The 16,586-nt window shown below is 49.4% G+C and overlaps 2 protein-coding genes across 3 annotated transcripts; both read left to right on the forward strand.

Moving 5' to 3' along the window:
* LOC104301074 (TLC domain-containing protein 5) lies at positions 1-2,159 on the forward strand. Its single transcript, XM_054176131.1, has 3 exons — positions 1-34; positions 557-756; positions 1,457-2,159. The coding sequence occupies exons 2-3, from the start codon at positions 561-563 to the stop codon at positions 1,993-1,995; spliced, it is 735 nt and encodes a 244-aa protein (XP_054032106.1). The 5' UTR covers positions 1-34; positions 557-560; the 3' UTR covers positions 1,996-2,159.
* A 4,602-nt stretch (positions 2,160-6,761) lies between these two features.
* On the forward strand, positions 6,762-12,342 carry LOC104301075 (TLC domain-containing protein 5). 2 transcript variants are annotated; one of them, XM_054176150.1, is made up of 3 exons: positions 6,762-6,849; positions 9,069-9,268; positions 9,688-12,342. In XM_054176150.1, the coding sequence occupies exons 2-3, from the start codon at positions 9,070-9,072 to the stop codon at positions 10,224-10,226; spliced, it is 738 nt and encodes a 245-aa protein (XP_054032125.1). In that variant the 5' UTR covers positions 6,762-6,849; position 9,069; the 3' UTR covers positions 10,227-12,342. The 2 variants fall into 2 exon arrangements, with proteins under 2 accessions (XP_054032125.1, XP_054032124.1); XM_054176149.1 differs by lacking the exon at positions 6,762-6,849 and adding an exon at positions 8,436-8,989.
* The last annotated feature ends 4,244 nt before the right edge of the window (positions 12,343-16,586 follow it).

Genomic DNA, 16,586 nt, shown 5'->3' on the forward strand with positions numbered 1-16,586 from the left:
TGCACAGAGCTGGTCCCGGCGTGGAGAGCCCGGGGTAAGGAGCCGTCGGAGGGGCTGCTGGGGAACCCCGGAATAAGGAGCGGATGGGTTGCTGCTGTGGATCCCTGGGGCAAGGAGCGGGCGGGGGGGCCTGCTGGGGAACCCCGGGGCAAGCTCCTGTTCCGCCCCCCGTCCCATGCATATTGGAGAATGAGATCTGGTCCTTGTCCACTGCCCCCACCGAGGGGAGCAGCGGCCGGGGAGGCCAGGGACACTTTGGCTTGGGAGGTGCTGGGATCTTGTTTATCCCCAGACACATTTGGGGCTTGTTAAGGAGGAGCAGGGTGTAGGAAAATGGTGCTGAAGAGGTCTCAGGAGAGCAGCAGGCTCTCGGGAAGGCCACAAGGCATGCTTGGGGGTGGTCGTTTGGTTTGCTTTGCTTGTGTATGCTTTGGGTTTCATTGCTCCCCCTTTCCACAGGGCTTCCACTTATGTGCTGGGGTGCATAGCAAGATGAGGGTCTGCACAAAGAGTTTAGGGGTCTGCTGGGCTCCTAACGTCCTTGCTCTGTGTTCAGCAGGATGGTTTCTGTCCCTCTCGAGGTGACCTGCAGCCTCCTTGCCTGGCTGGTTCTGTACATCTCCTTCTGCCACTGGAACAAGCACCGTTCCCACGAGTGGAGCTGTCGCTTGGTCACCCTGCTGCACGGGGTGATTGTCACCTGCCTCTCTGGTTATGTTACTCTACTGGATGGCCCCTGGCCTCTGACCCATGCAGGTATGCTTGGAGCTTACCCTGACACATCTCCTTGTCATATGGTGGGGTCATGTCTGGTTTTCATACAGGTGGAATAGGGGGGGGGAGAGGGGCTGACTGCTTTTGTTGTTTGCTCTCTTATATGTGTGGTTTGCGGGGGGCATGTTTGAGGCAGAGTTTTGTATAACTCCCCTGTTTCTTCTCCAACCCTTTCCACTTCTCACTGTTAATAATCTAGTTTTTGTTTTACCCCTGTACACACTGAAAATTTTCAGGTTGGCAGCTTGAGTTTATTGCAGCACTGGGTGTAGCAGCAATGTGTTGAGAACAGACTAAGTGCTGTTCACATCTTTAAGGGTGTAGTAAGTCCTGGCATTTGGCTGGGGAGTTTTTTGGGTGGGTGGGTTGGTGGGGGTTTTTTTTGCTGTTTTCTGTCTGGAAAAGTTCTGCTGATGTGGGTCAAGCTTTCCATCCCTACTTTCTAAAAGGGTGGAGAGCAAAAGACAAACAGAAGTGTGGCAGGATGGGATGGCCTGGTGGCTTTGCTGGGCAGGCTGAAAGGTGAAGGAAGAGCAGAACAAGGGATCTAAACTTCCAGCTGGGCACTTCACCCATGGGCTGGAAACCAAGGAGGAAAGAGTTATGCTCACAACCTGCATTGCTGCATGTTGCAGAAGACTGTCTTAAGACCCCAGGCTGATGTGCACATCTTTCATTTCAGGTTCACCCAACACATCTCTTCAGATCCATGTGCTGTGCCTGACCTTGGGTTACTTCCTCTTTGACCTGGGCTGGTGCCTCTATTTCCAGACAGAGGGGTACCTAATGCTGTTCCACCACATGCTGAGCATCTGCGGCATGATCCTGGTGCTGGCCCTTGGGAAGTCTGCTACGGAAGTCACGGCTGTTGTATTTGTTAGTGAGATCACCAACCCACTGCTCCAGACTCGCTGGTTTCTGCGTGAGACAGGCTGCTACCACACTCTCCTGGGAGAGGTGGTGGATTTCTTCTTTGTGCTCCTCTTCCTGGTGCTGCGGATCGGAGGAGGAGCTTCGCTCATGTATGCGATGGTGACATCCCCTGATCCCAGCTGGCTCCTCAAGGCTGGAGGCCTGGCCATGTACATTGTGTCTTTGGCGTTCATGGTTGAAATCTGCCGCTTTGTCAGGAGGAAAATGGTGAAAAAATATCATTCCTGGACGGGCCTGAGGAGTGTGGGTGCACCTGTGAGAAGTAACGGGCACTTGATGGCTCAATGATGGGGTTTGGATGACAATCCCTTGGGCTATAGTCCTGGCTACTGAAGTCTACTCCTGTCAAATCGACTCCTACAAGCGATGTGGCATTGACTTTCTGGCACTGGCGGTGGTCTGCTCCCCCTGGAGGTGATGAATAAGTGCTAGGAACGTGGGAAATCTGGGAGAAGGAGGGGGTTGAGTGGAAATCTGGGAGAAGGAGGGGTTCAAGCGGAAATGTGAGGAACCTGGCATGTCTCCTGAACTCTGATCACCCTGACTTCTCCAGCAACGGTACAGCCTCAAGGAGGGTGGCAATGCCAGACCTCCTCAGTCTGCAACCAGTAACTGCACAGTCTGGTGGGTTCTGTAATCATTTTGGAGGAGGTAGAATCATTTTTGCAGTGTAGACCCAGAAAATGAAATCTGAACAATCCCATCTTCTGGCCAGTGGGAGTGGGGAGGGGTGTGACCTAGCAAAGATTCACTGAGCCTCACTCTCCCTTAATCCTGGGGTTGGACAGCACACTTGACTAAATACTTGAATGAAAGCCCCTGAACAAGATTCAAGTGCTTGCAGAGGTACAGTGGAGTTATCCTTTGAGTGTGTGAAGTGATGGTACTTGAGGTGAGGCAGTATTTTACCTCCTTGTTTTTAATGATATATTTATTTAACTCATTTCCAATACTTGCATTCAAGCAGATACTGATCTCAGAGCAGTGTGACTTCACTGGGACTGACTCAGGCCCTTGCCAACAAGTCAGGAATTAGGCTTGTGCCAATAAACTCTATCAGCAGGTGTTCACCTGGCCTTGGGTTGCTTTAAAAACAAAGAAAGAAAGAAAATCAGGCATTTTGTGGGTGAGAGACATAAGACATCCCTCTCTGGATGCCCTTTCTGTCTTGGGGTTAGCTCATTTACAGACTGCTTATGTTGAACCCATGGCTAACAAGTCTAATAAATGACTGTTTTCAGAGGTGACAGTGAAGCTGAGGCAGATCTTGGTGTTACATCTACTCCATACTAGCAGGTCTTGGAGTATGGACCAGTTCTCTTGTTTTCTTTACCTCTCAGAATTGTGTCCTGACATTTCTCCTTGGGTTTTAATGTGAATTTTCCCTCTCTTCAAGGCTGCAGTTCAGCTCTACCCTCCACTTAAAGCCTTGCTCGCATCTGAGAGGCAAATGGCTTTGTGTTGCCCTCAGGCTTAGGAAGGCTGTTTTCTTTTCCTTCCTGCTTTCAAAGTCTGTTTAGAGGAGCTTCTTCTGGAGAGCCCCTTAAACAGCCTATGTGGCTCTTACTCGAGTGAGGTTTCATCCCTGCTGCAGAGGTAAAGAAGGGGAGCAGTGGGAATGTGTCTTCTGTGGGGAAGCAGCCTTGCCATAGCTCCTCCATGCCTCTTATCTCACCAACTTTGGCACTGTTCAGGGCAGATATCTGCCTGAGCTGGGGGTTAGAATAAGGTGTCTGGAGAGATTAAAAAATGGCATGGAATAAGCTGACTTTTGACATGCCCTCTGAATGCCTTGCAGCTGTGAATCCAGGCGAGTTACCAGGCTAATACGTTGCGAGAAACAGGAGGCTTGCTCTCCTGCAAGGTTGCCAGCATGGCTCTGAGGGCCTGGCCTTGTGAGGTGTGCTCTCTTGAAAGAGTTACTGTGCTCTTCTGAAAACTCCTATGAGTGATGAGACTTCTAATAAAGATTTTATGGCTTTTTTAAAGAAAAACAAAGAGATTGCTGTTATGTTCTTTTGTGCTGAGTCTTAAGCACACAACTAATGTTGAGGAAAACAAGTTTGAAGGCAGCCTAAGCATGCTAAGGCTAGTAAGGCACTGCCAAAGCTCTGGCTGATGCCCTTCATGCAGTTCAGGAAGGAGTGAGCTGGTGGGGAAACAAGTACAGACTAAGCCATGTGCTCTGCAGCTCAGGCTTGAGGTTTGAAGGATAGATGAAGGTAAACTGCAGCTCAGATTTGTGACTCATGTACCCATAACCTGCCTTGCCAACGAGTCACAGTCCATACTGCAGGGAGCTTAAGAATGGGCCACTGAGCTGAAGTGTTTGCTCCTGATGGACACAGGGTCACAGGGTAACTGTTAAATTCTGGTCATAACCTACCTCTCAGGTTGCTCTTTATTCTTCTGCAGCACCAGTGCCTGCCTGTTGATGCATTTCCTCCTAGAAATGACCAATCTGGGCAGCTTGGGTTGCAAGGTGGCTTGGCTACACTGTGTTTGGAGAAGCAGTTGAAAGCATGACACCACCTTTGGTGTTATGAAATGTACTAAGCCACTGCTGAGTGCACTGTTTCCAGCTGGGAACAGAATACTTTTGTATATTTCCACTTCTTGTCCATTTCCAGTTTATTTTTTGGCCATTACTATGAAAAAATAAATCAACTGGGTAGCAGTGTGCAAAGAACTGTTAGCAGAGGCTCCTGTCCTGAGCTGTTTTGCTGAATGCTGTTCATCTGCAGGCGGAACGAGCCAGTGCAACTCAGCCTGCCCAATTAAACAGCTGACTCTGCACAAAGCAAACAAGAAAATTAGTGTATAAGCTGCACCTCACTTCCAGTACAATCCACTGGGAGGTGATTTAACCTGCTACCTTGCATCTCACTACATGCACATTTTGGAGATTGTATGGCCAAGGACAACCCCCACACCACACCACCATAATTCTTTCTCAGGGTTCTGCCTGAAGCTAAATACTAGGACAGCTCCATCTTGGTTACTATTGAAGCTATGGGAATGGGCCTGGGGCCTGGTCCAGCAAAAGTGCATAAAGTCCTTTTGGTTGGAAAAGACCTTCAAGATCATCAAATCCAACCATTAACCCTACCCTACCAAGTCCATCACTAAGCCATATCCCCAAACACCACATCTACACAGCTTTTAAACCCCTCCAGGCAAGATGACTTCACCACCTCTCTGGGCATCTTGTTCCAGTGCCTCACAACCCTTTCACTGAAAACCATTTTTCCAGATGCCCAGCCTGAACCTCCCCTGGTGCAGCTTGAGGCCATTCCCTCTTGTTCTGTCCCAAAGTTAGCAAGATGAGATTGGCCAGAGAAGCAGATGCACTGTTACTGCTAGTGAGGATGTTGTGCTGCAACAACTGAAGGATGAGCATCTTGTAGCAATAGGAACCTGTGCCTGGCCTCAACTAGGAAAGTGAGATGGAGAGAGAGCCAGTTGAAAACAGGCTTATCACAAGTGCTGTAAGAGGCAGGACAAGCCACTCCCAACAGCTATGTTTCAAAAGGGTAAAAACTGTCAGGATGAAGGAAAAAAGAAAATCCCTATTTCTGGGTGTGAGAGATGGCTTTAATTGCAACTTACAAAAGGAGTATGTATGTTGGTTGGAGGAGTTTTGGTGAACTTTAGGTCTCCTGCTTAAGCCCTGTGTTTTGCTACTCCGGGTGTAGATGAGGGTGGGAGAAAGAAAAGATGTGGTTTATAGCAGTGAATGCTTGCAGTGAGGAGAAATTGGTCCCTGCTGTACAAAAAAGGGATGCAGACAGGCTGGAATGTGTTCAGAGAAGGGTCATGAGAACAATCAGAGGCCTGGCAGCCCTGCCATGTGAGAAAAGGCTGGGAGAGCTGGGTTTCTGCAGCCTTGAGAAGAGAAGGCTTAAGGAAGACCTTAGGGTGGCTACCAGGAGGATGGAGACTGCCTTTTTTACAAGGAGTCCCATGGAAAAGACAAGGGGTGATGGGGACAAGTTACTGATGGGGAGATTCCCATTGGACTTCAGGGCAGAAAGTGTTTCTTCATGTGAACAGACATTGGAACCATCTCCCAAAGGAAGCAGTGGATTCCCCTCCACTGGACAGTGTGAAGCCTCGGCTTGTCAGGGTGCTGGGCCAGCTCGTTTCAGCTGTACTGTTACCCAGAAAGGTTGGACCAGATGATCCTTGGGGTCCCTTCCAGCCTGGCGTTCTGTGATGCTGTGAAATTGCTGGGCTCTGTAACTGCTGCATAAGCAGTGGATGAGCGGTAGGCTCAGGGCAGGGCTGTGAGCTTTCCCAACCTGCTGAAGCTGCATGCTGTGTGCTGTGCCTGGCCGATGAACCCCGCGGGCTGCGTTACCTTCGAGCCGGTGCCGTTCAGACGCCGTCCTGCAGTTTCTGTAGAGGAGCCTGCTCACATCAGGTGCTGCCTGGCTGTGAGTAAAGCAAGCCCACATCCGCCCGCAGCTGTCTGCTCATGCCTGCTTATCTCTGGGACGCGTGAGGTTATCGGAGCGGGTCGTAGGTGCGTAGGACTCATTTCCACTGCCCACAGGCTATAGCGATGCGGTATGTGCGTGCCCGTGCGGGTATGACCTGCCCCTTCTGTGAGCAACAGACTGCTGGGCACTGACCAGGCAGAGAGCCCTCCAAATACGGGGCCAGCACCGAGGATCACCATCTCCTGGCTGGCTTTGGGAGCGACGCTCAAAAGGGTTGCGGGGCCCCCTGTGCAAAGGGCTGGCCGGGAGCCCTGCGGCCCCTTTGCTCTTTCTTCCTCCCCCCTCCCTTCCCGCAGCCCTTGCCGCTCCCCCCTCCTTTCTCCGCTCCCTTCCCGCAGCCCTTGCCGCTCCCCCCTCCTTTCTCCGCTCCCTTCCCGCAGCCCTTGCCGCCCGCTCCCTCCTTTCTCCGCTCCCTTCCCGCAGCCCTTGCCGCTCCCCCCTCCTTTCTCCGCTCCCTTGCCGCTCCCCCCTCCTTTCTCCGCTCCCTTGCCGCTCCCCCCTCCTTTCTCCGCTCCCTTCCCGCAGCCCTTGCCGTCCCTCCTCCCCGCCAGCAGGTGCCCCTCGGCCGCCGCCCGGCGCGGCCGCCGCCGTTTCCTCTTCCCGAGCGCCGGGGCCGGCTCTAGCAGCGGCGTCCCTGCAGGTGGGTGCGCGGGGCCGGGAGGGCTGCGGACAGCGGGGCAGGGGTTAAGGGCCAGGCTTGGCAGCCGCCGGGCGCTCCGCAGCCGTGCCCGAGCAGCGGCCCTCTTCCCCCGAGCAGCTTTGCGGGCCCCGCAAAGCTGCGGCAGCGGCTGGAGCAGAGCGGTGCTGGCCGCCGGGCCCACGGGCGGGGGGCGGCAGGGGGACGGGGTCGGCATCCCGCAGAACAAGGTGGGGCTGGCGGCGGGAGGGTCCGGGTCGGTTTGGCAAGGGGTGCCTGTGTTTTGGGGCGCGTTATTTAGGCTCTCTGGGCTCCTCCATTTTCTCATTTGTACAAAGGAAAAAAAAAACCCAACTAAAAATAACCTCAAAAGCAGGTAACGGTGCTGTGCTGGGGGTGCCCATCTCGGGTTTAATCTGTTAGAGAGAGAGCAGGGCTGTTCTGGACCAGGTTTTTAGGGTCATGTAGTTACTGTGTTCTATTTTGCATCCTTATATGCAAAGATGACTTTGCTTTGATTGTTCTCCTTTCCTAGAATGAGAGACAGTTCCTAATTAGTCTGGAGTGGGAGACTAGGTGCAGAGATTACGTTGATAGCATCCAGGAAGGCTGGAATTAAGTAATCTTCTGAGGGTGGGTGAATGAAATCAATATCCTAGCTGCAACCCCATGTTTCTGTACATGACCTCGTGGCTACTGGTGGTGCAAAATATACTACTGCTGATTTTAAAGGCTGTTGCCCTTTCCAGTGTGCAGGGACAGGTGCAATGCATATTGTATATGCTAAGGACAGATGCTCAGCTCTGATGTACAACTGGAAGATAGCCCCCTTCTTTCTTTCCAGGGGGTGGAGAAATAGATTTGAGGTGTGGAAAACACCTCAAAATGTTCAAAAGGTCGTTCCTCTTGCTTCTGCCAGCCTTCTTCAGCTGCTCAATCCCTTCTGCCACATCAGAATTCCTCCTGCCCTGACTCTAGATGCATAGAGACCTCGAGTACAAGGGATGTCAATGGAAGCATCTAATCCAAGCAGTTAATCACTTCCTTATGTTATTCACCCATGTTCTCAAGGGCCATTATCCCATAATGGTTTTGTTTACCCAGCCTCCTCAGTCATTCCTGGTGATACTTGCAACAGGCCAAACAGGAAGGTTGAGCATCACAACTCTTGAGTCCTTGCCATGTGTATGTAGTCCTCATGGTGTTCCCCAGCCTTGGGTGTGAAGCCAGCATGCTGGCCAGAAGATACCAGCAGGACCAGTGGCACTTTTGCTATTACACAACTGGAAACTCTGAGTATCCCAGAGTGTGACTCAACTTCTTTTGATGTGCTTCCCTGAAGCTCAAGAGTAATGACACTGAGGTTTTCGTTGGAAAGGACCTTAAAGATTATCCAGTTCCAAGCCCTCTGCCATGGGCAGGGACACTCTCCACCAGCCCAGGTGGCTCAAGGCCTCATCCAGCCTGGCCTTGAACACCTCCAGGGAGGGGGCATCCATTCCTTTGTGTTTCTCTTGAGTTATTTGCAGATGGTGTCACTGCACTGGAAAAACTGCTTAGTAGTGGATTTAGCAAGAGACTATGTTTTTTGAGTTCTCTTGGGGGTTTTTTTTGTGTTTCAGGAAAGAAGGAACTAAGCTAACAAACAGCATGGCAGGATGAGGAGATCAGGTGGGGCAACACAAGCAGACCAGGCAAATGCAGATCTGTGGGCAGGGAACTAAAATAAAGGGACAGGTGTAGCTCTGGATCAAAGCCTTATTGCTGGATGTGGCACTCCTCAGCTTGTCCCTCAGGCAGTGCAGATGAGCACTAACATATCCAGCAGATCCTGCAGGGTAGACTGGTTGGGGAAGTCTTCTGAGGTCCTTTACCAAGTTGTGGTGTTTTCTGTTCAACCAGGCTAGGAACCTACTGCCTTACAAGGTAATTCCTTTCAGTGCATCTTCCTACAGCTGAGGTGAACTGGTGGGATCGGGGTGCTGGTGGCCACATGGTAATGTGCCCTCATTCCCAGTGACAGGCTTCTTTGATGTAGTCCTTTCCCCAGAGAAACTGCAGTTCCTCTGCAGAGAGAAAGTGATCGGGAGCAAGTAACACCATCAGGAAACAGCACTGCCACTGAGTGCTGGGATGGTGACAGGTGAGCTACAGCACCGGGTTGTGCCAACTGTCAGATGCTGGATCTCCTGATCCATTTTGTCTCTCCACTCCTGTGACAGGATGCTGTTCCCCCTGCCTCTGCGGGTAGGCTGCAGCCTGCTGGCCTGGCTCTCTCTCTATGCCTGGTTCTGCCATCGCTTCAAGCACCGCAGTTGTGAATGGAGCTGCAGGCTGGTCACGCTGACCCATGGCATCCTTGCCACCTGTCTCTCTGCTTACATTGGCTTCATTGATGGTCCCTGGCCTTTGAGTCACCCAGGTAAGTAATCAAAGTTGTGGTCCCAAGTCCCCCTGTGGGTGATGGCACAGAGCAGGGTTCTCCTTCCACCTCAGCAGCCAGCCTGCTTGAGGAGTGATGATTGCAATGATATCTGAGCTGCTTTGTAACTTAAAATACTAGAGAAGTGGAGAGACTGGTACTGTATTTTGCTAGTGGAGTGGCCCTCCCCAGCTGCAGTCTGGCAGAGTGTGTGATCACATGTGGCCATTACGTGTGTGCAGCTGTTAGACAAACAACTCTGCTATTGTGACTTGTCTGACTTCTCCAGCTGAGCTGTTACTAGGACAAGCTAACAGCAGCCTGCCAGTGCTGAAGGTGAATACCCCTTCCTTGTCTGAGATCCTACCTGCTTCTTGCCTCTGTGCTTTAAAGCTCTGTCTGGTGTCTTTCTGTTTCAGGATCACCAAACACAACTTTGCAGGTACTCGGGCTGTGCCTTAGCTTGGGCTACTTTCTCTTTGACCTTTGTTGGTGTGTGTACTTCCAGACAGAGGGTGCCCTCATGCTGGCCCACCATCTGGTGAGCATCTTGGGCATCACAGCATCGCTGGCACTCGGGGAGTCAGCTGCAGAGGTCAATGCTGTCATCTTTGGCAGCGAGATCACTAACCCGCTGCTGCAGGCCCGCTGGTTCCTGAAGGAGATGGGATGTTACCACAGCTTCACAGGAGACCTGGTGGATTTCTTCTTTGTGGTCCTCTTCACTGGGGTGAGGATTGGCGTGGGGGCCTGGCTGATGTACTGTGAGCTTGCTTCTCCCAAACCCAGGTGGTACATTAAGCTGGGTGGTGTCATCATGTACGCCGTCTCCTGGGTTTTCATGGTCAGCATCTGTCGCTTCGCTAGGAGGAAGAGCATGAAGAAGTACCATGCTTGGAGGAGTCAGAGGAGTGAGGAGTTACACTTGAAAACTAATGGCCATCTGAAAAAACACTGAGTGGATGCTGAGTAAAGACTTCCCTGAGTTCACAGTCTGGCAAGAAGGGGATCATGCCTGAAATGCCACTGTCAGGAGAGGAGCCAACACACGTTAGCAGTTCTGGAGCCAAATTTATCCCTGGCATAACTCCACTGAAATCCATGGAGTTGTGCCATGGATTCTTTGGACCTGCAGTGTTTGGCCTGGCAGAGGCTGGCTCAGTATGAACGTAGCACACAATAAATGATACCAGTGAAAGAAGGGCTAATTTTACAGACCAAACACAACTAGTCCAGCAGTGCAGGTGTAAGTAGTAATGTTAGCAGCTAACTCCTTCAGCACTGCTAGACTCTGGGAAGAGAGGTGAAGAGAGAGGAGAAAACAATACCAGATCTTCATCTTCAGTGTCCTGTACAGTCTAGACAGCTAAAGTGGCTCTTCATACTGTTAGGAAGAAGCATGTCCCAGTGTTTCATCAGAGCTGAGATTCCTGGCTCTTCCACCAACTCATTATGTGGCCTTGGGCAAGTCACATAATTAACTCTGTGCCTAATTTCCCCATCTGTGAATTTGGGGTGATGGAGCTGATCCATCTGTGTTATGCACTTTCAGATCTTTACTTGAGGGGTGCTATATAAATGCAAAATGATGGTTGTTACCTGCACTTTGCTCATTATCCCTGTGTTTCCTTTGGGAGAAGATATTTTGGTGGAGCAGTAGGAGAGTATGTTAGGGAGATTGTTGTTTCCTACCCTAATTCCTTTTAATAACTTACTAAATAACTGATAACTTGTTTTTCAGTAGTGTTCAGAAGCTGTAATCAGCACTGGCACCTTGCAGGACTAGGTGCTCTGTGAATCCAGACAGAGACACTGCCCTTGATGTGAAAGTCTTTGCTGACTTTCCCCCCTCTTATTCATCCTTGACTGTTCATAGAATGGTTTGGGTTGGAAGGGACCTCTGGAGGTCCCCCCTCTGCAGTAAGCAGGGGCATCCTCAACAAGATCAGGTTGCCCAGAGCCCTGTCAAGCCTCAAACTCCATGCACCCCCTCCAAATACTACTTTTAGCTCCTTGAGGGACCAGCACTCTCTATTATGAGAAGCTCCATCAGGACTTGCCAGTAGGTCTTTTCTTTTTTCTGGCTAATGGACCAAGCCCTGATTTTTTCAGCAGACTGCCAAAATTCCCTCTGTTGTGCTTACTGGCCCAAAATTCAGGCAGTGCAGGGAGCCAGCCCAAGACCAAATGGCATGCCTTGAGACTGTCAAACAAATACCTTCCTCAAGCTGTAACTAACTTCAAAAAATAAACCCAGGAAATGCAGGTCTTTTACTGTAGCAATCTGCAGACAATCTGTACTTGCTCATTTTGAAAGATGAGAGAGGCAAGAATGTGATTTATAGAATCACAGTGTTGTTTTGGTTGGAAAAGACCTCCAAGGTCACTGAGTCCAACCATCAACCTGGGAGTAGAACCATTCATTAGCAGTGGAGGCTGTGTATTTCTTTTGCCCTTGAAAGTGTCACCCCAGATCAGTGTATCTGAACCCAGAGTCTGCCACAGTGTTTGGGGGTAGTGAGGTACTGTAGGTAAGTGTCTGGGAGCTCTGTGGAAAGATGATTGAAAAACCATTGAAAGTAAGCATTGATGTTGCTCCTAGGGCCATAGATAGTGTGACAAGAGTGTTTCCTTGCATCCAAATTGGGATTTCTGGTTGAAGAGTGGCCAGCATGTCTTCAAAACAAGGCAGCTAAAGTGGACGAGCTAACCAGCTTCAAATCTGTTCTCTGCCCTGTTCAAGCCAGACACCTACACTTGGCTCTCCTTTGTCTGAATTGATGCCTTGACCCCAGGGCTTTGAATTCAGTTCTGTCTTCCTGATTGGATTTGGGTCACTTTTATAAAGTGAGCATTTATAAGGTAGAGCAGCTTCGTTACAGCCCAATAACTAAAGAAGTGAGAGGCACAGAATCTGACCTCTTTTAAGTGAAAAAGTGAACCTGACTGGGAGAACCTGATTTACCTGGTCCCATTGGCAGGGACAAGCTATCCCCCAGCTGGCAGCTTCTGGTGTTCATTTTGCTGTATGTTCTTAAGCCCTTTTCCTGTGTTGTTGATGTCTGATTGATTGATTTATGTGTTTGTTTATTTATTTATTTAGAGCCTCAGCATCAGGTCTCCAGTGCAGCTCAGGTGCCAGTTCTACTGTGAGCCTTGCCTCTTGCAGCCAAAGATCTGGAGAGCTCAAAGCACTTCAGATTAGCAAAGCCAGCTGATGGGTGAGCTGGTCCTGGAAAGGGAACTTGACTCATTTAGCACAGCACAGTGATTAAAAACTTTTTAGTCTTGAAGGGAGGCAGGAAGGGCTAGTTGGGACTTGCTGAGTCCTTCCCAGCTCTGCTGCTGCTGTCAGGCATGTCAAGGAGCCTTTTTGCCTCAGCTTACCCACTTATTAAAGTGGGTACAGTATTACCTACCTCGTGGGTTTTTAGTTAACACTAAACCACCTTTGATGAATGCTTGGTGGTCTGTGTCAAGTTGTGCTGTATGAAGGCAAGATGCTGTTGCTTTGAGCGAAGCACTTCCCACTCAGACCCATCTTCAGTACTTTGTCACCTGAACATGGCACTTCCCAGCATCTGACTTGCCTCACAAAACCAGGAGTCCAAGGTGTTTTGCAGTGGTGCTTATGGGGAGGAGTTAAAAGGAGCAGGCTAGACACGTGCATAAAGATCAGCTGTGCTGCTTCTTGTCCAGCTGGACTCCCCAAGTTGAAGCAAGGATGCCTAGTAAGCACTGCAGGAAATCTGGAGCCAGCTTGACCAGGAAATAAGGGCTTTCAGCAGCAAATCATGAAGAAAAGTTGGTGAATACAGCCTGCTCATTTCTCAGTGCAGCTCTTGACTTGCCTACTAAAGAGTTTCCTGAGCAGTTCAGATGGCTTGGACTCTGACCTCTGCTGAGGTTTGGTGTGCAGCTTAATGCATGGTTACAGCCCTTCCGTGGGGGCTGTAGAGCCCATACCTGCCCAAGTGAATCAAGATAGCAGTTAGTGACTGCAGGAATCTATGAAACACTTGTGTGAAGATGTTTTGAAAGATAATGCACTTAAGGGCTGAGTGATCCCCTTGGAACTGGGAGAGCACTGTGATTTATGTTGAGGCTTTAGAAGTCAAACAAGGGCACCAGAAAATAAGAAGCTATTAGGAATGGCTTTATGAGGTAGAGCTAGGAACAGTGTCTCAGAGCAAGGCCTCCTAGTCTGTGTAGTGGGCTCCAGCACAGACTGGAAGACCCTGAAGAAGTAAAACTTTGAAGCTAGGGAGCACGTGAGCTAGTCCATAGAGCAAATTGTGAAAGGAAACTGCAGAACTAGTGTGAAATAATAACTTGTGTTTGAATTACTGTGTAATAGCAACTAACATTCCACCAGTCAATGGTGTAGATGCTTTGTATTCTGTTTTATAAAATAAAGATTATTTAATTATAAGAAATGAACTGTCTTCTCTGTTAGCCTGGGAATCATTTCCCCTGTGCCTTTCCCCTCCAGATGTGCAGAGGCCACAGCAGTGCAAACCCTGACCAGACCATCACCCTGGAGCGGTCAGAGTGCAGCAAGCAGAGCACCCCAAAGCTCCACTGCTTTGCCATGGCCTTTTCAAAGGGGGACCGAGGGTGTGAGCAGGACCTCGCTGTTGAGCTGCCAGCGGTGAAGCTTTTCCAAGAGGTGCCAGGCAAGGCTTTGCCAGCAGATGGCAACAGCTCCTCAGTGAGCCTCGGGTGGGAGGCTGGAAAACTGAGGCTCTGCAGGGAGGACCTCAGTGAAACCTCTCTACAAGCTTGCTTTGGAGGAGTCCTGTGAAGGGCACGTCCGAAGATCTGCACTTGTGCCATCCTTTGCTTAAAGGCAAAGTAAGAAGTTATACTTCACATAGATATAAGGATGGGGGCTTGGGCACCCAAGTCTAGTTGAGAGGCATAGCTGCCCATGGCAGGGGGGTTGGAGTAGAATGGTCTCTCAGGACCCTTCCAACCTAAGCCATTCTATGACAAGAAGTTATACTACGTAGGGCTCAACCCTCTTTGCTTCAGGGTCTTGCTTACATGAGCTGCTTAGCTTTGTTTTGAACAGTGAAAAAACCCCAAAAGACTGTTTAGGGTCATTGGTGCTTTGCCCTGGAGACACAGGGTGATGAGGTTAATGTGCAGTTTCCACTTCCAGCATCTATGTCTGCGTGATGGTTACTATCTGTAAACTCAGGCTAAGTGCTGACTTTAGAGCTACCCAAAAAAAACAATCTCTTTTAATTGGTACTGCACAGTGTAATTGCTTATTGATTCCTCCAGCCCTCCACTCTGGGTTTCACATTGTAACGCTGCCCAGGCAGCAGACAGATCATAAACAGGCATCTGTCTTAACGTAAATGTGCAATCAGCTCCCACCAAAAAACCCTCAGCAACTGCAGAAAAGAGCAGTTATGGCTTCAGAGTCTACTTCTGAATTGTTTTATTAGTGCTTTTCTTAATTTTTAATTGCTGCATTAGATACTGAAATGTGACTGCAGCTTATTATAAGCAAGAGCTAATCTACTGAACTGTGTGGCATAAGGGTTCCACACTTCCTTTGTCGCTGATGGAGTTTGGTGTGATGCTTCTTTTGGCAACGCTGAGTAAATCTTTGGCAAATGTTAATCACTTACTGCACTGAATTTTACATCTCTTTACTGCAGCAGAGGAGAAGTTCCCTTCTTGTTCCTTTTTTTTTCTGCCCCCCCAGGATTTCCTCCAGCTAATTGTTATTGCCATTATGTTAACATGCACAATAAAACATAATTAAAGTAATAAAGAAAAAAGGCCTAATAAACAAATGCTGGGCCTGCCATGAGAAAGAACTTCTCCCAGGAGCCTTTCTCTCTTGAGGCACAGAACTTGATGTTTCCTAAGTCAAAAGCTGGGAGGGTTTTATAGCAGAGAAGAGGCAGTAAAGAGATACATAATAAATACAGAGCTATTCTGTCACTCCATTACCCCTGCAAACAGCTGCAGGAGGAGAGGCAGTCGTGACTGCGTGTTTTGCACTCCCCCATTCCTTTTTTCCCTTCCCCCAAGCCTTTATCTTCCTCAAAAGGAAACCAAGAGAGGAAGCATTGAATGTCCTGCGTATATGTCAAGTATCATGTAGAAAATGATTTCATCCCTTGCTTCCCCCCTTTCTGCAAGGCAACAAATTCTTCCATTTGCCCTTCAAAACAACAAATTCTTCAGACCATTAAACAGTCTCCTGGCTTCCTGACTCATACTCACTTAACTCCAAGGAGGAAAAAGCTGTGTGCTGTAGAGCAGCAGGGTCCTGAATATAGCTTCAAGCAAGATATGGTCCTGCTTGCTTAATGATGTGTCTGGTCCTCAGCATCCCAGAGCCTATTTTCTAGACTCTTTCCAACTCCAGCGTCCTGGCTTTGAAGAAGTGGGACAAGGTAAGTTTAATTACAGGGAAGAAAGATGGAGTCCTGTGTGATTGGGATTAGCTAATAAGATTATTTGGGTCTGTTGGCATTTGGTAGGAAAGCCTGATGTTCCACAGGTTCCTCTGTGCTGGGAGGCCAGGAGCTTTAATTCTGAGTGATGTGAGGTGCAACATGGAAGGTTCCTGGACTTCTAGCATGTAGATGTTATTCCTGGGTGTTTTAGAGCCTGGCTGGAGTCCTGTTTATCCTTTGTGTCGGCAGTGAGATTTTGGGATTAGGTAATGTACGTGGAACTTGGCTTCATGCTGTTCATGCATTGTCAGAACCTGGCCCTGCTGTTCAAATGCATGCGGAGCTGAGGGGCACTTCCCTCTGGAGCTGTGCTGTGTGTGGCATAAACGGCAGAGTTACAGCAATTTACCAGCTGTACAGATGGGCTTCTGTTGAGAGCTGTGGCCAAGGAGAGGGAAATCCATGTCTTGAAATCTGAATGTCCAATATTCTGTGGTTAGTAGGCAGAGTGTTACAGTGTGGCTCTCCTTTTCATGTTAGAGGGAGTTCTTTGTGTTAAGAGGAGCGGGGGCAGGCTTCTGGAATGCTGAGGTATGTGCAGGGATCTTGGATTTTTGTTGACCTTCACCTGTCAGAAAATCTCCCAATGAAATGCGCTGTGGAAATGCAGGGCAAGATTCGATACGGAGCTATGGAAGCAAGCGCTGCACCCCGCGACTGCATCAGGTTCCAGAGCAGCATGGCTCCCGGCACTTTTACTGTTTTCGTTTATTGTTTGTTGTTTTTTTAATTTATTATTTTTTTTTTTCCCTGTTTCAAGTTTCTTCAGCGTCGTACTTTTCAGGGCGCATACCCTGCAGATGGAGGCAGGGACACTCCCTGCCCTTGAGAGCTTG

Source organism: Dryobates pubescens, chromosome 34 (assembly GCF_014839835.1).
Source record: "Dryobates pubescens isolate bDryPub1 chromosome 34, bDryPub1.pri, whole genome shotgun sequence".
Lineage (NCBI taxonomy): Eukaryota > Metazoa > Chordata > Aves > Piciformes > Picidae > Dryobates > Dryobates pubescens.

Coding starts and splice junctions, on each gene's coding strand:
- LOC104301075 (XM_054176150.1), top strand. CDS start 9,070: ATGCTGTTCCCCCTGCCTCTGCGGGTAGGCTGCAGCCTGCTGGCCTGG. Junction 9,269..9,687: donor CTGGCCTTTGAGTCACCCAG/GTAAGTAATCAA, acceptor TTTCTGTTTCAG/GATCACCAAACACAACTTTG.
- LOC104301074 (XM_054176131.1), top strand. CDS start 561: ATGGTTTCTGTCCCTCTCGAGGTGACCTGCAGCCTCCTTGCCTGGCTG. Junction 757..1,456: donor CTGGCCTCTGACCCATGCAG/GTATGCTTGGAG, acceptor CTTTCATTTCAG/GTTCACCCAACACATCTCTT.